The sequence below is a fragment of the Camelus dromedarius genome, chromosome 6 (assembly GCF_036321535.1).
Source record: "Camelus dromedarius isolate mCamDro1 chromosome 6, mCamDro1.pat, whole genome shotgun sequence".
NCBI lineage: Eukaryota > Metazoa > Chordata > Mammalia > Artiodactyla > Camelidae > Camelus > Camelus dromedarius.
This window is the reverse complement of record NC_087441.1, coordinates 63,709,260-63,730,956: the sequence shown is the minus strand read 5'-3', so window position 1 is coordinate 63,730,956 and position 21,697 is coordinate 63,709,260. Positions and strand designations below refer to the sequence as shown.

The 21,697-nt window shown below is 36.9% G+C and overlaps 1 protein-coding gene across 1 annotated transcript in view; it reads right to left on the bottom strand.

Moving 5' to 3' along the window:
* Positions 1 to 21,697, bottom strand: part of ME1 (malic enzyme 1) — a 169,837-nt gene that overhangs the window by 81,762 nt on the left and 66,378 nt on the right. Inside the window, exons 4-6 of the mRNA XM_031455990.2 lie at positions 19,243 to 19,318; positions 14,576 to 14,737; positions 2,386 to 2,489 (exon numbers count right to left, since the gene is read on the bottom strand). Of these exons, the coding sequence (XP_031311850.2) occupies positions 2,386 to 2,489; positions 14,576 to 14,737; positions 19,243 to 19,318 (342 nt within the window). The remainder of the gene's footprint in view (positions 1 to 2,385; positions 2,490 to 14,575; positions 14,738 to 19,242; positions 19,319 to 21,697) is intronic.

The window sequence follows — 21,697 nt, the reverse complement described above, 5'->3', positions numbered from 1 at the left end:
CCCCAATCTTTCTCCAAAGGGACCTACGGCCCTTTACTTGGGCAACTGTACCATGAGGATGGGGAATACCCAAACATTTTGAGGGCACCGAGTTGACAGTGATACCAGGAGACCTGAAGCATCAATATGCCATCCCTCCTCACTAGAAGCACATGGAGGCCAGTAGTAAGCGGAGCCCTGAACAAGGTCTAGCTCATAATGGGTCCATTGGGACCACAGACCCACCTGGTGGTGATTTCCTCAGTCCCCAAATATATAACCAGAGTAGACATACACTTGGTAACACTGTAACACCCATATCAAGACTTTGGCCTATGAGATAAGAGCTCCAATTGTGGAGACAGCCAAGAGGAAGAAGCTCTTGTCCCAATCCTGACAAGACAGTAAATTAAAAAACCAACATAACATTGGTTGGGGAGTGGGGAAGAAACATTAGTGTTCCCTTAAGGATCTAAATAGCATGCAAGAGTGGTCCCAACGAGGTTATCGAAGGCTGTTGGCAGGTCTACACTGCACCTCACCTTTTCCTTTTATCCACTTCTTTTTCTGTCCCCTTCCTTCCAAAGGGGTTGATTCCAAGTGCACTCCTTAATAACTCCATCTTGGAATCAGATTCCTGGCTAAGCCAATTTGTAACAGTCATTTTCCACCTTGAATGTAAGTTATATTTCCTCTTTACATAATCTTGGACTTATCTTCAGGGCTATCTGCCAATTTAACTTGATAATGCCAGGTTTCATTTCTAGAAAGAATTTTTCAAAGTAGTGTCATGCTAGAAAGTATCTTTGGAAAGTCTTTGGGATTTTTCTGCGGGAAGAGCCCAAAAGTGTAATTCCTGATTTATAGGTAGTCTCTGCATTTACAATTATTGTTGACTCTCATCAATCCCCATTTCCTTATCATAGATTTTGGGTAACCTCGCAATTCAACGCTGAAAAGCAAACAAACCAATTTTTCTGATTCTAGATTGACAAGGCTCATTTAAAATTAGCTTTTCATCCAGAAAGCTCTTCATTAATTATGGAATTATTTCTCTTTTGATTTCAATAGCATTCAAGTATATAGGCTATGTTCACAGCTTGTTTAACATATTCTTGGTAAGTATATTAAAGTTATCTATATAAAGACAGATTTTATTTACACAGACAATAAAAACAAATGTTGAGAATTTCATTTTTCTTTCCTTTTATATAGCCTCACAGTATTCTCTATACAATCTCTTGATTAAAGTTACTACCTAGAAAGTTACAGAGAATTTCAAAACTTTACATAAGTTTTACCGGGATTTTAAATTAAGTATGAAAAACTACTATCAACTAACTGTACAATGCAATCTTGAACTTAAGCTGTAGTTTCTCAACTATTTCTATGAGTAAGTACAGTCTAATTAAATAAGTTAATAAATAATAACAATAAATAAATCAGGCACTGATTTTAAAAAGAAGTAGGCCATCCTAATTGGCAAACATACTCTTCCCTAAAACCTTGGGTATAAGAGATTCAATATATTCTAAATATTGTGCAAACTGATGAATACAACTTCTGAAAATTAAACCTTATAATAAAAAGAAACCCAAAGTAAGTCTCTAGTTACAGTTGATTCTAGTGATGAGTTCATTTCTATGAAAAACCAAAGCAACATATATGTTTTTAAATAGTACATGGTTTCTGTGGCTATACACTTACATATGGGATGACTGTTAGTATGACAAAATTCTCTCAGAATATATTAGGAACTGAAGGTAGAGTTTCTCCTTTGAAGGAAAAATACTAGAAAACTTTTCCAGTAGCACTTGGCCCACAATTAAGTGCTAACTAGACGAGGTGAAATACTGTACTGCATCTTCATCAAACACAGCGGACTTAATCAGATTCATGGTGTGACTGGATGTCCTGGTTCTTGCTCCGTCTGGACCCTTGTGGACTGTACCAGCTCACGCTCACTTCTTCCTCTGTTTCTCCCAGCATGAGAGGGCCAGAGCCACCCACAAAGATGAGCGAAGACCAGATTTTATCAGCAGCCAGAAATAAAGTATAGACTGCCAATAACCATAAAAAGGCTTGCTCGGGTAATTTAGTCACTGGCCACTGCCTCATTCACCATAGTCACACATTCCAAACCACAGAATCTGAAGATTCTTGTAAGAAAAAGGTATCTTCAGGGATAGCAACAGAGACAGCTTTTCTGGGGACAGACACATAACATTATCATTTGGCCAGCAACAGTTATAAGGATATATATATATATATGTGTGTGTGTGTATTTCATTCAAATCACTTCTAATTATTAAATATACTGCACCAAACCGGGATATTTTTATAGTTTGTTAGGTTATCTTTAAGTATTTGAAATTCTACTCAAATATCGGTAAAGATTATACGTACTTGGAAGAAACTGCCTCCATGAATTCATCCAAAAAATCATCATATTCAGGGCCTCTCACTCTTCTCTGCCGTAGTCCAATGTACAGCGGATCTTTAAGTAACTCCTATTTTTTAAAGAAAGTTATCATAAATATAGAAATAACTAAAGGCAGGTCATTTATTCTTTCTGAGTGAGCTTCATTTCCTCATCTGTATAATTAAGGAAAGAAATGAAAATAAAATCTGGCTATACTGATCTAGAATCAACCTACAGAGTTATTATTTAGTACCACATATACCTACAGTGTTTATAAGTAAAAATAAGAAATATAATTACTAAACATTAAAAAAATTCTTACTTTTACTAGTATTCTTACATCTTACTCTGAAGGAAAGAAAAGGTATTAAAATCCCTCAGTTGTGCCAAATTCAGACTTTACGTGCAAAGTTTATCACACAAAAAAATAACATTGAGCTTTGAAGTCTCATAATGGCTTAGGAAATGGAAAGAGAGCAATTCCTTTCTTAGATTAAACTTCTGTTTCTGAAAGAAAAATCTTCAATCAACATTTTGAATTATACTTTTAATATGATAGTTGATTGATGAAAAGTTAAAAATAAATTTCTAAGCTTTGAATAAAGTTTTTCTTAAATTTTTAAAACTACACAGTTTAAGTTTTTTTCTAAAATGGATATATATGAGTCAACATTGTTCTGCTTATGTTTTAGGATAGGTAGGGTTTTTTTATTAAATCAGTTTTTAAATTGAGGTATAATTTACATACAGTAATATGCACCCATTTTTAACAAAAGCTCCCAGTAAACTAGGAATAGAAAGGAACTCCCTAAATCTAATAAAAGGCATCTGTGAAAAACCCACAACTAACAACATATTTAACAGTGAAAGAAAGAACGCTATTTCCCCCAAATTGGAAACAAGACAAGGATATTTATTCTTACCACTTGTAGTCAACGCTATACGTACTAAACACCTCTAGCCATTACAATAAGGCAAGAAAAAGAAAAATAGGAACACAGATTGGGAAGGAAGAAGTAAACTGTTTTTATTTGTACCCCCAAGATCATATACATAGAAAATACTAAGGAAACTACCCAAAAAAAAACCACTAGAAAAAATATGTGAATTTAATACGATTGTCGGACAAAAGGTCAATTTACACAAATCAAATGTATCTCTATATACCAGCAATGAATAGTTGAAAATGAAATAAAATACACAATTCCATTTACAATAGCATTCTAAAACATGAAATTCATAGGGACACATGTAACAAAATACGTGTAAGTCCTGTATACTGGAAACTATAAAATACTGCTGAAAGAAATTACGAAGACAGACTTTTTACAGACTAGGAAAAAATGGCAATCTATGTCATATAATAGGGAAACAATTGGCAAAACTGTCACTTTTAGTAACCTAGAATAGAGAAAATATACACAATGAACTTGTGAATCAGACTAAAGAGATCTCCAGAAGGAATGTTGAATGTGTAAACTGACTTCTCATAGCTGTATGCTAAGGTTAAAATGGACAAGAATTGAAAAAGGAAATGTTCACCTTATGAGCAAAATGTAAAGAGAATACAGAGGACACAAGACTTGCTTGTAAAAGATTTCCAAAGTAAACTAAGACCTGCAGTAAAAGATCAAATTAAGTGTGTGGTTCTAACAATTCTTTTGAAAACCTCTGAATGATTTAAAGCGGAGACCATCTTGCCTAGTTAAATGGAACTGGTCCCACAGCACTCCGATATGCCAACCAATACAGGGAGAAGGCCTATTTTGAAAAGTGTGAGTAGGGCTTTATCTAATAGAGTAGACTATACTCTGATACATGGAAAGCCTAAAAAAAAAATTTAAGGGTACTATACTACTTGGATTAATTGACACAGAGACACTTCAAAATGAGAAGACTTCATTGGGTCCTCAACTTTCCACCGGCAGGAAATAGACTGAGAAAGCTACTCTGATGCAACAGGGCCATTTCTTATGGAAAAGGAAGATTATCTGAGAGGACAGAGCCAAGAGCCTAGACAGCAGAGCCAAAAGCCTAGAACTACAGAACCACTCTGAGGAAAGAGAACTGGGCCCTATTCAAAGAACATTCCCTGCCCCACCAAGTAGGTGACACGGCAACACATGTCCAGTGGGATTTCAGATTGCTATGAACCATTTACAGACATATGATTCCTGTTCCTCCCATGCTGAATGTGAGGGCTGACTATGGTTGTTCTGCCCCTGACTCACCACCTGTATGTTTGGTGTGTGGAAACAGATAGGAAGAGCCACACCAAGGAGCAAAACACAAGAAGCTTCATTGGAATCTAGACGTGATTTAGATGACCAGATCCTGAACTCTGGGCCTGCTGTTGTTATTCGGATGAAATTTTTAGAAACCTAGGATGGAGAGGAGTACATTGTACATGTGGAATGTGAAGGATGAGAATCTATATGGAGAAAGGCTAAGCTGCCCCAAGCACCCCAGCCTTCCTCACCATCCCAGCAACATCAATATGAATAAAACTGTAATTATTTTGAGTCACTAAGTTTAGATGTGGTTTGTTACAGATAAATGACATGGTTTTGCAGGTCTAGAATGTTGTTAATAAGGCTAAACCATTTGAATCATCTCAGTTAGGATTTGCCTAAAGCCAACAGCAATTACAGCCTGGTTCACACATGTCCTAGTGTAATTACCAACAGCATCCTCTTTCACTGTGAAAGTGTCTTGGTTCAGCCAAAGCGGTCATCCTACTTATAATGTACTGCACAGCAATGAGTTAAGGCTGTTTGGCTAGCTGGAAGTTAACATTCAGATCATATAAATGTATTTCACATGAAATATAAAATCTGAAACCAAATCTACTTTAAAGCCCAGCTGTTCCCTGAGGCCTCAAAATTTTAAACAATCTACTGGCAGGCTTCTGAACAGCTGATGTTGAAGTGCCAACGAGCTACGAATGGCTGCCAGAATTAAAATACTTTCTCCATGTCTGGGATATATTTGGACTTCTAAAACGTGACTTAGAAAAAGAACACAATTGAGAAAAGATGTTACATGTTTCTCCTCCTCTTTCCTTTCATTCTTTCCCATGCTAATAATTAAAGTGTATATCATTAAAAAGTGTGATGACAATGAAGAGTCAATTACAAAGATTTATAAACAAGATAAAGCTTTTGAGTTAAGTCAGGAAGTTATAAAATTCCTCCAGCCATAATGTCTCTATTAAAAATGACTGTTTCTTCAAAATTTCATGATAATTAAAGATTTAATAATGAGTGCATTCTCAGATTTGACTGACAAAAAAATAATATCTACAAAAAAAGCAATTTAAAAGATTACCCAATTTTGAAAATGGCTCCATAGACCAAGTAGCCTGGCACAGAAGTGACATTAATTCATTGGATTAAAAACTTCTGGTGGGGCCAACAGTAAACACTTAACAGATCTTTGGTGGAAAGTAAACGAAAGATTTGGTATTAAGCAAACACTTAAAAAAGATTAGACCTTCTTTAACAAGAGATGTCACATGCAGTGCATTTGTAGTCACTGAAGACTAGTGAAGACTTAGGAGCATGACAGAAAGAAAAAGATTAGGGTTTGAAAAAAGAGTAAAGGACAAAGCATACAGGAATATAAGGGAGTTTCAAAAAGGAAATACAGAGGGTATATATTGGTAAAGTTAATTACCTTACTTGTAAGCACTATCTCAATTCTGGGACCTTGGAAATTCTTATTTGAAATTCGTAATAATCATTATCAACTTTCACGTTATTCTTGTCTCTCACATTCCTACCTTTCCAATCTGACATTTCTGAGAATTAAAAAGTACGTTTTTAATATGTAAGGTTTTTATCATTACAAAAAGCAGGATTTCCTATCAGAAAATTTGAGAGCACTGAAATGTAAATTAACAGCAAAGAAAACCAATAATCTCTACCCATTCTAAACTACCCACCACTAGCACCTTGATGCATATGCTTCTAGATCCTTTTCTTTACATTTGTGAGTGTATAATATTACGTGCCCAAATGTGGGACAGTATCATAGACTTTCCTAATCCCTTTTGACATAGGAATACACTGTGGAAATTTTTCATGTCACTCACTAGATGAATATTTTCAAAATCTGTGGTCTGTATTGGAACTCTACCCTTCGAGAGAACAAATTAACAATCTTCCCAACCAGTGACATAATAAATATGTTTATTCTCTTGCAGCCAAAGGAAGAATATTATCTTTCCACATATATATGTGTGTATATATGTGAAATATACATGTAAATATATGTAATAAATTAAATGTATAATAAAATGAAATCCATAAAATATATTTATAAATAATGTTACGAATATTCATTTGTATTTCTTTTCTAATATCATTAAATATTTTCTCGTAAGTGTATTGACCATTTTCATTTCTTCATTTTTAAATTATCTGTGCCCATTTTTCCTTAAGCAATCTGTATACTGCACATTTAACATTTTCTTACTGAGTTGAAAATGTTCTTTGAATACGAAGAACATTTTAAACCTTTATCTGCCATAAACGTTATTACTATCCCCCATTTCAATATTTATTTTAAAATTTTATTTATAATATACAAGTAATCATTCTCTTCGCTGCTATTTACTCATTATTCTCAAATGAAAAGCCAGATTCTGTAGAGAAATAACAGAAAATTTTTGCTGTTTTGCTGATTCACGTCATCAACTTTGGATTAAGCAAACTAAGTGCCAACGTTCAGTCTAAAGCAACACTTAAAATGTCAGCTTGCATATGAGCTGGCATCAATGTTGAAAAAAAAAAAAGCAATGGAAAAAAAAATGACTAAAATTTGACTGTGATTCAGTAAGTCTGGAGGGGAGCCCAGGATTCTGCATTCTTAACACATGCCCCGTGTAATTCTGAAGTGGTTGGTTCATGGAATGTATACTGAGAACCACTCATTTCAAACTTATATTAATTTAAAATAAAATTATTCTACTTCCCAAAATGTTCTCATCTCATGTAAATTTTTTTTCTATTTTAGTTTCTATTGTGGGCATTTCTAAAATTTACCGCAAACTTTGAGGAGTTTCTGATAGTTAAAGTACATATAAAACCAAAATGAAGAAAAAAAGACTCCATTCTCTTTCCCGAGGCATTGGTGCAGTGTCTCAAAAGATAAGATTCAGAAGTTCTTGATATAATCCATTATCATCTTCTAATTTAGAGACAGTGAGGTAAGAGGAGACCACTGAACGGTAAGCACGTGACAATACAACCAGAAGTCTGGGGACTGAGGCATTATCTTCTCTCCTCCTTCTCTCTGCTTCACTTTAGTGATTAGTACTCATCAAATGCAGGCTCCCTTGTCGGAAGGGGCAGGCAGTCCCCATGATATGAAAAGACAAAGGCTAGAAGTGAGGGGGGCGCTGGCGGAGAAATGCTGGCATTCTTGCTGGGACCGTGGGGAGGGCACAATGATGACACACTCCTCCCCCCCACCAAACCTGTAAATATATTACCTTATGTGACATAAGAGACTTTGCAGATGTGATTAAGGGTGAGTCCTTAAAAGTGAAAAGCCTTCCTTGGCTGTAGTCTGAGAAAGAACTGTGATGAGGGAAGCAGGGTCAGAGAGACTACGCTGCTGGCTTTGAAAATGGATAAAGGGACAAGGGATAGAGGTGGTCTCTAGAAGCTGGAAAAGACAAGGGTGTGGGACTCAGCCCTGCTGACATCTTTTAGCCTTTTGAGATTTGTGTCAGGCTTGTGAGCTATAGAACTATAAGGTAATGTATTTGTGCTGTTTTCAGCCACTATATTTGTAATAATGTGTTATGGTAGCAAGTGAAAATGAGTACCAGCCACATTCTAGTACCAGCACCAACTTCTATGCAAGTGCTGAAAGGCGTATGGCAGGTACAGATGATAGAAAATCTGTAACGTTTTTCTTTTGTTCGGTTTCTTTCCAACATAGCTGGTTCATGCCGAACATACAGAGCACTTTCTGGAACACAAGGGGGAACCTCCTCAATGGGAAGAAGCTTCAACTTTGAGACTTCAAGTTCCAGGAGGGATGCAAGATCTAGATACACTGTGCACATGCACTGACGGCCAGGCCAAGCATAAAACCAGGATCAGAAAAGCTGAGACCTGGAACAAGGGCTGAATAAACAAAGAATGACCATGTAGACAATACTCTCCTGCTCAAACTGCCCATGCCCTCTTGAAGACTGACCAAGTGTTAAGGGCTGAACTGTGTCCCCTTCTCCCCAGTTCATGTGTTCAAGTCCTAACCCTCGTATCTCAAAATATGACTGTATTTGCACACAGGGTCTTTAAAAAGGAAATTAAGTTAAATGAGGTCATTAGGGCAAGCCGTAATCCAACATAACTGATGCTCTTATAAGAAAAAAAAATCAGGACACGGCTGCAAACACAGGAAACATCACATCAAGACACTGAAGGAAGACAAGTCAAGGAGAGAGACCTTAGAAGAAACTAACTCTGTTGACACCTTGATCGTGGACTTGGAGCCTTCAGAACTGTGAAAAAATAAATTTCCATGGATTAAGCTACCCAGTTTATGGTACTGTAATGGCAGCCCTAGCAAAGTAATACACCCCACAATACAGGTAGCAGTTTTTAAGACCTAATAATGCATGGAAGAGCATGGAGGGACAAGGAACATCTACTCACATCTTTGGTTAAATAGCAAGCTTTGATACTGGTCACTTATTAAAGAAGAGGCAAATAAAAACCCTAGCGTCTATGATAGGATTTTGCAGTAACAGGGAAAAAAGAAGAAATAAAGTATGGGGTGCTCTTAAGAAACAACTGAAGACAATTTACTTCAGGTAACAGAAGCAAATTTTATATAGCAACTGCTTCAAAAGTTAACCGAGGAAAACATGGACTGTGAAATAACAGATGAAAGATAAGACGAAAACACAAACATCCTACCTAAATTAATGTGGTCCATCATTAACATAAAAAATGAGTATTTTTTAGCCACGCACTTCTGTGACTCAGTTTCAGTATCTTTGATCTTTCAAGTTCTTTTAGCTGAAAGTTGTAGAGATTTAAGGAGTCAGGCTAGTGTGACTTAACAGCAAGTGAGGACTGTCTTTTCAATCAAGCTGCTAAGTCCTTTTCTACCTTTATTACTACTCAATATAGGTATTTATGATAAAAGAGGAAAACATTTATAATTTATAAAAAAGGGATCGAGTTTTCATGAAACTCTGCTAGGTTATTCTGGATAAGAAACTAAGCACTGTTATCAACTACTTTTATATTTTTATTATGAAGTGTAAAAACTGGACAGAGATTCACAAAAAGGATGAGATTAAAAATTAGTACTACAGGATGGTTTTCCACATGTGAAAGTAGAACATAAAAATGACATCTTTTACATAAACCCATCAACTTGGTCATATTTTAGTGAATTCATCTAGGTAAAGCAGCAGGGCAAGAATAAAAATAAAATGTTGGAAGGTGGCCAAGATATCAGAGTAGGAAGACCCTGAACTCACCTCCTCCCACAGATACAGCAAAATGACGACTACTTACAGAACAACTATTCATGAGAAAGACCTAAAGACTAACAAGAAGGATTTTCCACAACTAAATACATAAAGAAGCAACTACAATGAGACAGGTAGAGGGGCAGAGTTCAGGTAGTCAGGACCCACAAACAGGAGGAACAGCACCATCACGAGGTCCTCCCCAACGAGCGAGGGGTCTGAGCCCCATGTCAGGCTCCCCAGCCCAGGAGTCCTACACTGGGCAGATGAGCCCCTAGAACACCTGACTTTGAAAACCAGTGGGGCTTCTGTTTGGGAGAGCAGGAGGGCTGTAGGAAATAGCCCCTTGGCTCTTAAAAGGTATAGGCAAAATTTCACACACTCCACTTTCCAGAACAGAGGCAGCAGTGTGACAGGGGCCTGGGTCCAACCCACTTGCTGATCTTAGAGAGCCACGTAGAGATACAGGAGGCAGCTAAGATGGCCCCTGGGGAAAGAGGGGCTAGCAACAGCATTTTGGGGAACCCATTCTACTATGATAACACTGGCTCTGGCAAGTGCCATTTTGGAAACTTCCCTCTAGCCTATTAGCACCGTGGGCCAGGCCGTGCACTCCAGCAGGTCAACACTGGCCCCAGGACCCCCAGCTGCACAGACAGCCACACAGGAACCCAGCCTTGCCCACCAACAGACCAGCAGCAGTCCCGTACCCCACCAGGTTGCACAGCCAAACACCCAGGAAGCCTACCCTCCCCTTCATCAGGCCCACAGCCACCTCACGAGGCACAGCCTCACAATTAGCCAGCCCTGCCTACCAGTGCACCCACAGTAGCTGGCCTTGCCAAACCAGGAGGATGCACCCAGCCCACAAAGAGGGCACGCCTAGAATATACAGTCCTGGAGACCAGAGAGGAGAGTGCTGCTGGGCCCCACAGGACATCTCCTACATAGGGCCACTTCTCCAACACTGGGAAACATAACCGGCCTGCTTACCACATAGACATAAACACAGCAAATTAGGAAAAATGAGGAAACAGAAGAATATGTTTCAAATGAAGGAACAAGACATAACATCAGAAAAAGAACTAAATAAACTGGAGATAAGCAATATACCCCCAAAATATTTCAAGGTGATGATCATAAATATGCCCTCTGAATTTGGTAGATAAATAGATGAACGCAGTGAGAATTTCAACAAAGTTAGAAAATATAAAAATATAAAGAAGAACCAAACAGAGTTGAAAAATACAATAACTGAAATAAAAATACACTAGAATGAATCAACAGTAGATTAGATATTAAAGAGGAATGGACTGGTAACCTAGAAAAGAGAGCTGTGGAAATCAACCAAGCTGAACAGAAAAAAGAAAAAAGAATTGAAAAAAAATGAGGACTTTAAGAATTCTCAGAAGCAACATCAAGCATACAAACCTTCACACTATAGGGGTCCCAAAAGAAGAGAGAGAAAGGGCAGAGAATTTGTTTGAAGAAATAATAGCTGAGCACTTTCATCACCTGGGGAAGAAAACAGACATCCAGGTCCAAGGAGCACAGAGAGTCCCAAAGGAGGTGAATTCAAAGAGGTCCACACCAAGGCACATTATAATTAAACTGGCAAAAATTAAAGATAAAGAGAGAATCCTAAAAGCAGCAAGAGAAAAGGGACTAGCTGTGTACAAGGGAACTCCCATAAGGCTATCGCTGACTTTCTGGTAGACACTTTACAGGCCACAGGGAGTGAAACAATATGTTCAAAGTGATAAAAGGAAAAAACCTACAACCAAGCATACACTACTTGGCAAAATTATCATTCAGACTTGAAGGAGAGATAAAAAGAGTTTTACAGACAAGCAAAAGCTAAAGAGTTGAGCACTACTAAACCAGCTATACAAGAAACGTTAAAGGGACTTCTCTAAGTGAAAAAGAAAAAGCCGCAACTAGAAATACAAAAATTATGAAAGGAAAACTCTCATTGGTAAAGGCAAACACAGTAAAGGTAATGGACCAACTACCTATACAGCTAGTAGGAAGATTAAAAGAAAAAAAGTAGTAAAAAGCATCTGTATCTAACATAAGTGGGTAAGGAATACACACAATAAAGATGTAAAATATGACATCAAAGACATAAATCGTGGAGGTAGGGGTGAGTAAAAATGTAGGACTGTTACACATTCGACCTTAAGAGATCATCAACTTAAAACAGATACCTATTTATGTATAGGTTGCTATATATGAACCTCATAAAACCACAAATTAAAAAAAGTATAGTAGATGCACAAAACATAAAAAGAAAGGAATCCAAACATAACTTTAAAGACAGTCATCAAATCACAAGGCAAGAGAGAAAAAGAAAAAGAAAGGAACAGAGAAAACTACAAAAACCACCAAAAAACAATTTTTAAAATGCCAATAAGTACACACCTATCAACAATTATTGTCAGTGTACACAGATTAAATGCTCCACTTAAAGACACAGAGTGGCTGAATAGATCAACAAACAAATAAACAAACAAAAACTAAAAAAGAAAGAAAAAGAAACAAGACTCATATATATTCTGCCTGAAAGAGACTCACTACAGATCTGAAGACAGAGACAGACTGTAAGGGATGGGATGGAAAGAGTCATTTCATGAAAAAGCTGGGGTAGCAACAGTTATATAAGACAACATAGATTTTAAAACAAAGACTGTAATAAAACACAAAGAAGGACATTACATCATAATAAAGGGATCAATCCAAGATGAAGATAGATCAATTAAAAATGTATATGACCCAACATAGGGGCACCTAAATACATAAAGCAAATATTAACAACAGAAAGGGAGAAATTGACAGTAATACAATAATAGTAGGGCACTTTTAACACCCCACTTACATCAATGGACAGATCAGATCATCTACACAGAAAGCAGTAAGGAAACACTGGACTTAAATGACACATTAGACCACATGGACTTAATAGATACATAAAACTTTCCACTCCCCAAACAGCAGAATGCACATTCTTTCAAATGAACATGGAATGTTCTCCATGACAGATCACATGCTAGGCCACAAAACAAGCCTCAGTAAATTTAAGAAAACTAAAGTCATATCAAGCATATTTTTTGAACACAATGCTATGAGACTAAAAATAAGTAAGAAAAAAACTGCCAAAAACCCACAAAAACATGGAAGCTAAACAATATGAAATTAAACAACCAATGGATCACTGAGGAAATCAAAAAATATATCAAGACAAATGAAAACAAAAACACAATGATCCAAAATCAATGGGACGCAGCAAACAGTTCTAACAGGGAAGTTTATATCCAGAAAGGAGCTAGAAAAATAAAGAAAGAAAATCCAAAGTTAGTAGAAGGAAAGCAATCATAAAAATCAGAGTAGAAATAAATGAAATAGAGACTAAAAAAAAGAAAGAAAGAAAAGGTCAATGAAACTAAAAGCTGGTTCTTTGAAAAGATAAATAAAATTAATAAACCATTACCACAACTCAACAAGAAAAAAGGGAGAGCCCAAATCAACAAAATCAGAAATGAAAAAAAGAGGAGTTACACACACACCATAAAAATACAAAGGATCGTAAGAGATTACTGTGACCAATCATACAGCAATAAAACTGACAACCTATTAGAAATGGATAAATTACTAGAAATTTTCATCTCCTAAGACTGAATTAGGAAGGAATACAAAATATGAACAGATTTATTATAAGTAATGAAATTGAATCAATAATAAAACATACTCCCAACAAAAGAAAGTCCAGGACCACAAGGCTTCACAGGAAAATTCTAAAAATATTTTAAAAAGAGTCAACACCTATCCCTCTCAAACTATTTCAAAAACTTGAAGAGAAAGGAATCCTTCCAAACTCATTCTACAAGGCCACTATCACAATGATGTAAAAACCAGACAAAGATGTCACACAAAAAAGAAAATTACAGGCCAATATCACTGATGAACATAGAAGCAAAACTCCTAAAGTAAATATAAGTGAAACAAATTCAACAACATATTAAAAGGATGAAACATGATCAAGTGGGATTTATCACAGGAATGCAAAGTATGGTTCAACATCTACAAGTCAATGTGAGACACCACACTGATGTGAGACACCACACTGACGTGAGACACCATAAATTCTAGTATCTATCACCCATAACTAATCCAAATATTAGCAATTAAGGATAAGCAAAAAATGTATACTACTTAATATATAACTTCAAGATTCTAAAATATTGATGCAGGGAAGAGAAATGCTAAACTTCAAACCATCTACCTCAGATTCAATACAAACTTTTAGAACAAGATTTCAGAATGATTAAACTTAATTCTTCGGGATTAGTTCCTGCCTAGTATAAAAATAGTTTTTTCAAAAGTAACTATGATATCCTAAAATAAAACAAAGACTCCATAGAATAATAGTGTAAGTGCTCATCAAAGGGTAATAAAACACTAAAGAAGCTGGTAAAAGACTAACCATATTATAGACTAGGAGAGAGAAAAAAGAAAAGAGAACAATTTTCTTATAAGAGTTGGGGGGATGGGTTTGAGGAGACAGAAAGAACCGAACAGAAAAAAAGGTGAATTCCATGCAGTTCCTAAAATAATCTCAATGCATTCATTGGTACTATTTTTTAAGGTGTATGGCTGTGTGACAGACTTAAATTGTTTACCTCATTTTCTGTTCCCACATCCAGCATGACAGGCAGACATTCTTGGGGATTCACCCCTCCACAAGCTGTGTACAGAGCCAGTTTACCCACAGGGATGCCCATTCCATTACAGCCAAGGTCTCCCAAGCCAAGAATACGCTCTCCATCAGTCACCACAATAGCCTCGAAGAAAAAGAAAAAGTATCTATTAATAGAAGTTTGCAAATCCTGGGGCAGAGTTCCTATTTTCTGAAGTTAATACTTCTGCATTGAAATACTAAGCTGTCAAAAAACATAAATTGGAGGGGAGGGTATAGCTCAGTGGCAGAGTGCATGCTTAGTGTGCACGAGGTCATGGGTTCAATCCTCAGTACCTCCATTTAAATAAATGAATAAATAAATAAACCCAATTACCCCCCCAAAATAAAAAATTTTTTAAAAACCATAAATTGAATACACATGAAAAAAATTATATGATCATAAGTGTAGAAGAGTGGGGAGACTAAATAAATTTGACATATGTATTTTAAATACATGTATGATTAATTTATTTATTGAAAAAAGAAGAGAAGGTACATACATAAAGATTCAAACAACCCAAACAACTCAGTCTTTAATCAAGAAGTGCAAGAGGGAAGAATACAGGTAAATAAGAGTTCAAACTGGGAACCAGAGTGAAACCTAGAACAGGTTTGAAATTAGGCACATCCACTTTGAGCACAATTACAGGAGTGCCCATGGCTAAAGAATGCGTAATTGCTCATTGGTCCACAATCATCTGATCTTTACTTTATGCATCCTCCTAATTTCACGAGGTTGATCCACCCTCTTTAACTCCTATAACCATTGGATATTGTTCTACCATCTTTGAAATATGCCAAGCATGGTCTGCTACAACTCTTACCTGAAAACCTTCCAGTAGACTTAATGAATTGTGCTTAATTTGTTTCTAATCATCATGAATGTCTATGAAGCATACATTTTAACCATGTGAGGATTTTAATTCTAAGAAATCTGATATCTTTACTGAAATGAATGCACCTATCACTTTTATTCTGTGATTCATGGCCATTACATGAATTTAAGTAGAACCAATCTTGTGAAATGAAATTTATCAGATTTTCTATAAACTGCTACCCTTATATCCATATAGCCTTGAAAAAAGTGTCTGTTGTTCGACCTTAGATAAACTAAAGAATTAAAGTTTCTGTTTCTTATTTATAACAATGGGAATAATAAAGGTATTTTTCAGAGTAGCTGCAAAAAATTAGGAACTGACTCTGTTTTGCTCACTACTTTCCACCAACACCTAGCACAGCATTTGGCACACAGTAAACAATCAATAAACATTAGTTAACTGAATAAACCTATGATTCAATAAACTGAAATCATGATACACAAAGGACTTACCATAGTATGCGGTACATTACAAATTCTCAAAAATTGTAGGTATTAATACTATTATCATAAGGACTAATGTACAAAGTCATGGCACTTTAGAAGTAAAGGGGAATTTAGAGTACATTCAATCTATCCCTCTTATAGATTAGGAAACTGAAGATTCGAGAACTGAAATAATTTACCTCAAGTGATTTACCTGGTTAATATCAAAGAACCAGACCCTGGGTGTGCTAACTCCTAGTGCGGTGTTTTTCTACCATACTACACTGCAGGACACATTGAAAGTATTTTTGAGGTCTTTTCATTTAGTTTTCCATTCACTTATATTATGCAGCTCTTAAAGAACTGCCTTAAAAGTAAATACATCTGAGAGATGGATTAAAATTATTTTTGCATTTTCCATAAAGCTGACCTTTGTCAAATTTTCCATGTCTAATTGCAAAGGGTCAATATGTTTGGTTGCTTTGAAGAAGGAAACTTGATACCACTGAGTTAGTTTAAGAAAAATAAATACTGCAGAAGACTATAGCTGTGGTTTTTTTATTATTATTATTATTATTATTATTATTATTATTATTATTATTATTATTGTTATTATTATTATTACTGTTCTTTTTTCAGAGGGGGTAGGTAAATTTATCTATCTATCGGGAGGTACTGGGGATTGAATCCAGGACCTCGGCACGCACTCCACCACTGAGCTTCCGCCCTCCCCTGCTTTTTAAATTCAAGCCAAATTTTCAAAGTCCAAATGTGTAATATATAATGATTTTATTGATTGTACTATCACAAATAGAGGCACTTTCATATAACACTGATAATGTATACTTTTATGAATGTGTTCCTTAAACAAGTAAAGTCCAGTTGGCCCACACAGACTTTTAAATATTTTTCTAAGATATTTTATAAGGAGAACAACATTGTCATATAACTTAGTTATGATCTGAATAATTTATGTAATGCTTTCCAGGTTTCCTTAAAGATATTTAAACCCAAAGAGTTGTTACTTATCATTTTCATCTGTTTCTGATTTTTTGAAAGAGGCATTTAAAATAACAGCATTTTCATTTATTTTTGATAATATTTTTAAGTTAAACTAAATATATGTCTTGAATACAAAGTCAAAGGAAACCATTATTCTTTTCTGTTTTTTCATACTTTCTATTCCCTAAGCAATTCTCTCATCTTAAGCTGTTAAATTATATAAATAATACCATGCATATTTATAGAGGTGGCAGTTGTTTGAGCAATCTTTAAGCTGTTTTGATGAATTTGCTATTTTAGCTCACTTTTCGCCTCATTACAAATATACATTTATACTATTTAATTCATAAACATTTCAAAATTAAGGAGTAGGTTTTAATAGTGAAGGTATCCTCTGAAATTCAAAAAAAGGTGTTATATATACAGTTTATCACCAAATTAATATTCCCTTGCTTTTGTTTTTATCTGCTTTATCTCCTGCTTAAGAAAAATAGAGCAGTTGGAGGTTTTCTGTATCATAATTAAGTTCCAATTGCACAAGAACACATCATTCTCTTCCCGAACTTAATACCTACATTCATTCATATGCTTCATTCTTAGGGCAGTATATTCTTCCCCTTCTAATATCAAAGGCTAGATTTAAGTTCCAACTTTGCTAGAACAATTTCTTAACTTTTCCAGCCGTCTCTGAATGAATGAATATGGCACTTCTAATTTATACAGACAGTTAAATTACATATTGTCTCATAATCGATTGCCTTTGTTTCATATGTGCTATCAACTACATATCTCACTCTTCAATTGCCTATTACAACAAACAGCTGCAATTTATTAAGTGCCTACTATGTACCAGGCACTGTGCTAGACTTTTTAAATGACAGTAGGTATAGTTAGGATCAAGACTAACAGGGAGAGGGGGGTGGATATAGCTCGGTGGTAGGGGGCATGCTTAGCATGCACAAGGTCCTGGGTTCAATCCCCAGTGCTTCCATTTAAGAAAAAAATTCAGTGAGGGGCCCATAATAGGAGTTAAAAGGATAAAGGCAGACTATCAATGAAGTGAAATATTCAGAAATCGCTAGTAGCAAGAACATGAAGCAAGATGATTGCTTACTGCCCAGCTGTTAGGATTGGAGAGATATTAGTTAAGACCTTTCCACCCCAGAACTATTTCCTATATTGACTCATGCTTCAAATCATCTCTAGAGTCCTGGTTAAAAAAAAAAAGTAAGTACCCTTCCACTTAGAGAATCAGACATTCATACTTCACAGAATTTACACATCCTTAGGGTAGTTCCTAAGAAAAGGGTCTGTGGACAATGCTGTCTACTTGGTGGGAGAAACGGTGAGGGAGCAACTTAGGTGGGGAGAGTGAAATAGCTGGGAAGACTGGGAACAGTGGACAACATGTTGTTTTACAAGTTTACCTAGCGTGAACCTTAAAGAGCAGATTGCATCAGTTCAAGCCACAGCTGCTCAACAGGAAAGATGATTAAGGGACGTCATATGTCAGAACCAGAGCTGAAGTGCCTTGTATCACAAAAAAGGCATAACTTTATTCAATCTTAGTCCTTGAAGATACCACAAAGTTGCTTGGCACCAGATACCACAGAGAGGAAAAAGGGAGCCAAGGAGGTAGGTTGTAAGTACATCTCACGTTCCCTAGACCAGGAAGGTGGTACCACGAGCGCCACACTGGAGAGCGAGGGCTGGGAGGCCGGCACTCAGTTCCCACCACCACTACCACTGTGCACCACCATGTACCCGATCTGTGCCTTCCTTTCCTCATGGAATTATCATGACACTGCATGAGTTAATCCAGGTAAAGTGTCTCACTCAGAAAGCTACCAAACGTCAATACTATTGTTATTTTGTTTTCGTTAGCTCACTCCCAGAGGGAGGTCGGGCGAGGAATTTCATCACCATGACAAAGGAAATGAATGAACAGATTTTTTTTCTCGGTTGCCTTGATTCCTCTTAGTGGATGATTACACACAGAAGGTATGAAAAAGGAGTTTGCTTAAAGAAATTCAGACACCACTTCAACATTTTTCAATATCTACATCACTTATAATGAATAAAGATATACTAAGAAATTTGATAGCAATAATGGGAAAACAGTCTCTAAATGGTCTCAGAATAAAATTTATCCACTACGTCAAAATCAAAGGCATATAAATTAGGTGACTCACTAGAAAAGCTGTGAATGCTCGTGTCATGAGTATTCACAGCTCATGAGACGTGTCCATATGCTATGAAACAGGACAGATTTGCCACAGTGGAAAGGGTGGTAACTAACTTACCTTAATGACATCCTCTGGCCATGCATTAAGGACTGAAGCAATGTGCCCTCGATCGTGGATGCTAATAAAGAGACCTCTGCCAGGAAAAAAAGAAGTCATTTTAACTCACTGCAGATGTGTCAACCTATCATGGACATTTAAAAAAGTATTCAAACCCACTTACTATATCTGTATCTTTATCAAACTAGTGAAAATTATTTCCTTAAACAATAAGGGACAGGACACTTAGAAGTAAGGAAAACATTATTTTAAACCATACATTAACATCTACAGTACAGGTAGGTTCATACTTTTATTACATATTCTTAAATATTTTCAGGGGGTGTGGCTGTGTGCCAATAAAACCTTATTTACAAATACAGGCAGCTGACTAGATTGGCCCTTGGTCCATACTTTACTGACTCCTGAATTAGGTACACAGAGCATGCAATAAAAACAGGTAATCAAAAACCGTTTGTAAAATAAGGCAAATTTCTCAAAACTCTGCTTTAGAGATTCCCAGTGCCAAGTCTTTAAATTCACATATTCGGCGACTCAGTAACTCCTCTATCATGCCTTCCTTTCCTCCCACAGAAGTGAACTGAGGGACGGACCAGCTGGACAGTGATCGTAACAAGTAATATTTTTTAACTAAAGAAACATTCACTACTTTCATACACAGAGAATTTAGATAACATTATCATTTCCGCTCATATTCATTTACAGTCTTCACTAAATAAGATAATACGCAGAAAAGCACTTTGAAAAACAGCATGAAGCGCGTGTGGACAGGCATTTTCAGGGCTGAAGTGATGGGATGTGAGCCGGGCAGTCCTTCCAGGACTGACTTGTGAAACCCTGAAACCGAGTCCCCACAAAACCAAGTTCCCTTACTGAGTCTATGATTCATCTCTCTATCCAAAACTTCATTCTCTTTCTTGTGCCCTCTGACCTCAATCCTGTGCTCCCAGAACACCTATCAACTGGGGTCAGCTGACAAAAATGGATGCTCTGATGACACTGCTAACACACTAACACTGCTGTTGTCGATAACCTGGTTGATGCACTAAAACTGCTCTTAAGGATATCATTACTAACAAACAAACTCAGGTTGTTTCTCCAGGGCAAGACGGGCTAACAGACCCCCAAGGCATGGGGCACCTGGCCAGAGAATCCTAAACCAGATACATCCTGAATCTCGGAAACGTCACAGGAGGGCGATTAACCCCAGCCTCTTTGTTCTTCCCCTTTTGAAAAAACACCCTTAACTCAAGGACCAAGCAGGAGTGGATCTGGGGCTTGTCTCCTACTCCGTTTCTTGGCACCCTGCAAGAAACCCTTCCTTAGCTGCAAACTCCCGCTGGCAAAGTCCGGCTTTCTGTGCCCCAGGCAAGCAGGCACACGAGTCTTTTGTTCGGTTTCACTTGATTCTTTGATCTGTGGTCTCAGCTGCCAGCAATTCTGTTATTTAGACCGTCAACTGTCGTCTTTAACACTGCTCCCCGACTGCTCCCCCATTTCCCATGAAAGCCTAACACAATTTCACAAATTAAAATAAAAAACTTGTAAACCTCTTAACCTCACTTAAAAGGTTTGCTTTAGTATTGTGAAATATGACTCGAGTGCAGAGAACCACACACGTACAAGGGGACAGCTTAAAGAACTGTTTACAGCAACCACCCTTCTACCCTCTCTCCTTCAGAGCAAAACCCTCGGAAGACTTGGGTCTTCTTATTGCCTTTGTATCCTTACCTCCTGTTCTCCCTTCATTCTACTAAACAGGCGTTTTCCCCTCACTTCTCCGCAAAACAACAAAGGCACCGATGACTGACATCTGATTAAAGGCGAAGGTCAACTCTCAACTCTCACCATACTCGACATCTCAACTATGTTTGACGTGCCTTTCAGTGTTAGGTGTGCAATGAAGATTCTCAGACTTCTATCTTCAACCTTGACCCCTCCCTTGAGCCCCAAACTGTACATCTAACTATGCACTTAATTCTCTCATCACTCAGGCCTCAACCCACACCTAAGTTCCTCCGAAAGGCCTTCTCTGATTACAGCTGTGCAAACACCTAACCATCTTCCTGATACTTACAAGTATCCGAAATCATCTTAATTATTTTCTCATAGGTCTGCTGTCTGTCTCCTCCCTGCCACCAGCCCCAGGACGCACGGACACAAAGCAGCAAGTTCCTTAAGTGCAGAGACTCTCTATTTGCCACATTTGTAGGCCTGATGCCTCTAACTGTGTAACATAGGCAATGTGTCCAACAGTATGTGCTGACTTCAGGGCTGAAAAAATAAGGCTTCTGGAGTCAAAAAAAATTTAAGTACAGAAAGCATGAAGTAAACCCAGGCTTACACTGACTTATTAAGTGACCAAAAATTATATTATGATAGTAAGTGCCACAGGCAGATTACTGACAACGGTCTGACTCAACAAAAACACTAATTTACCAAGCTGGCCCTAAAC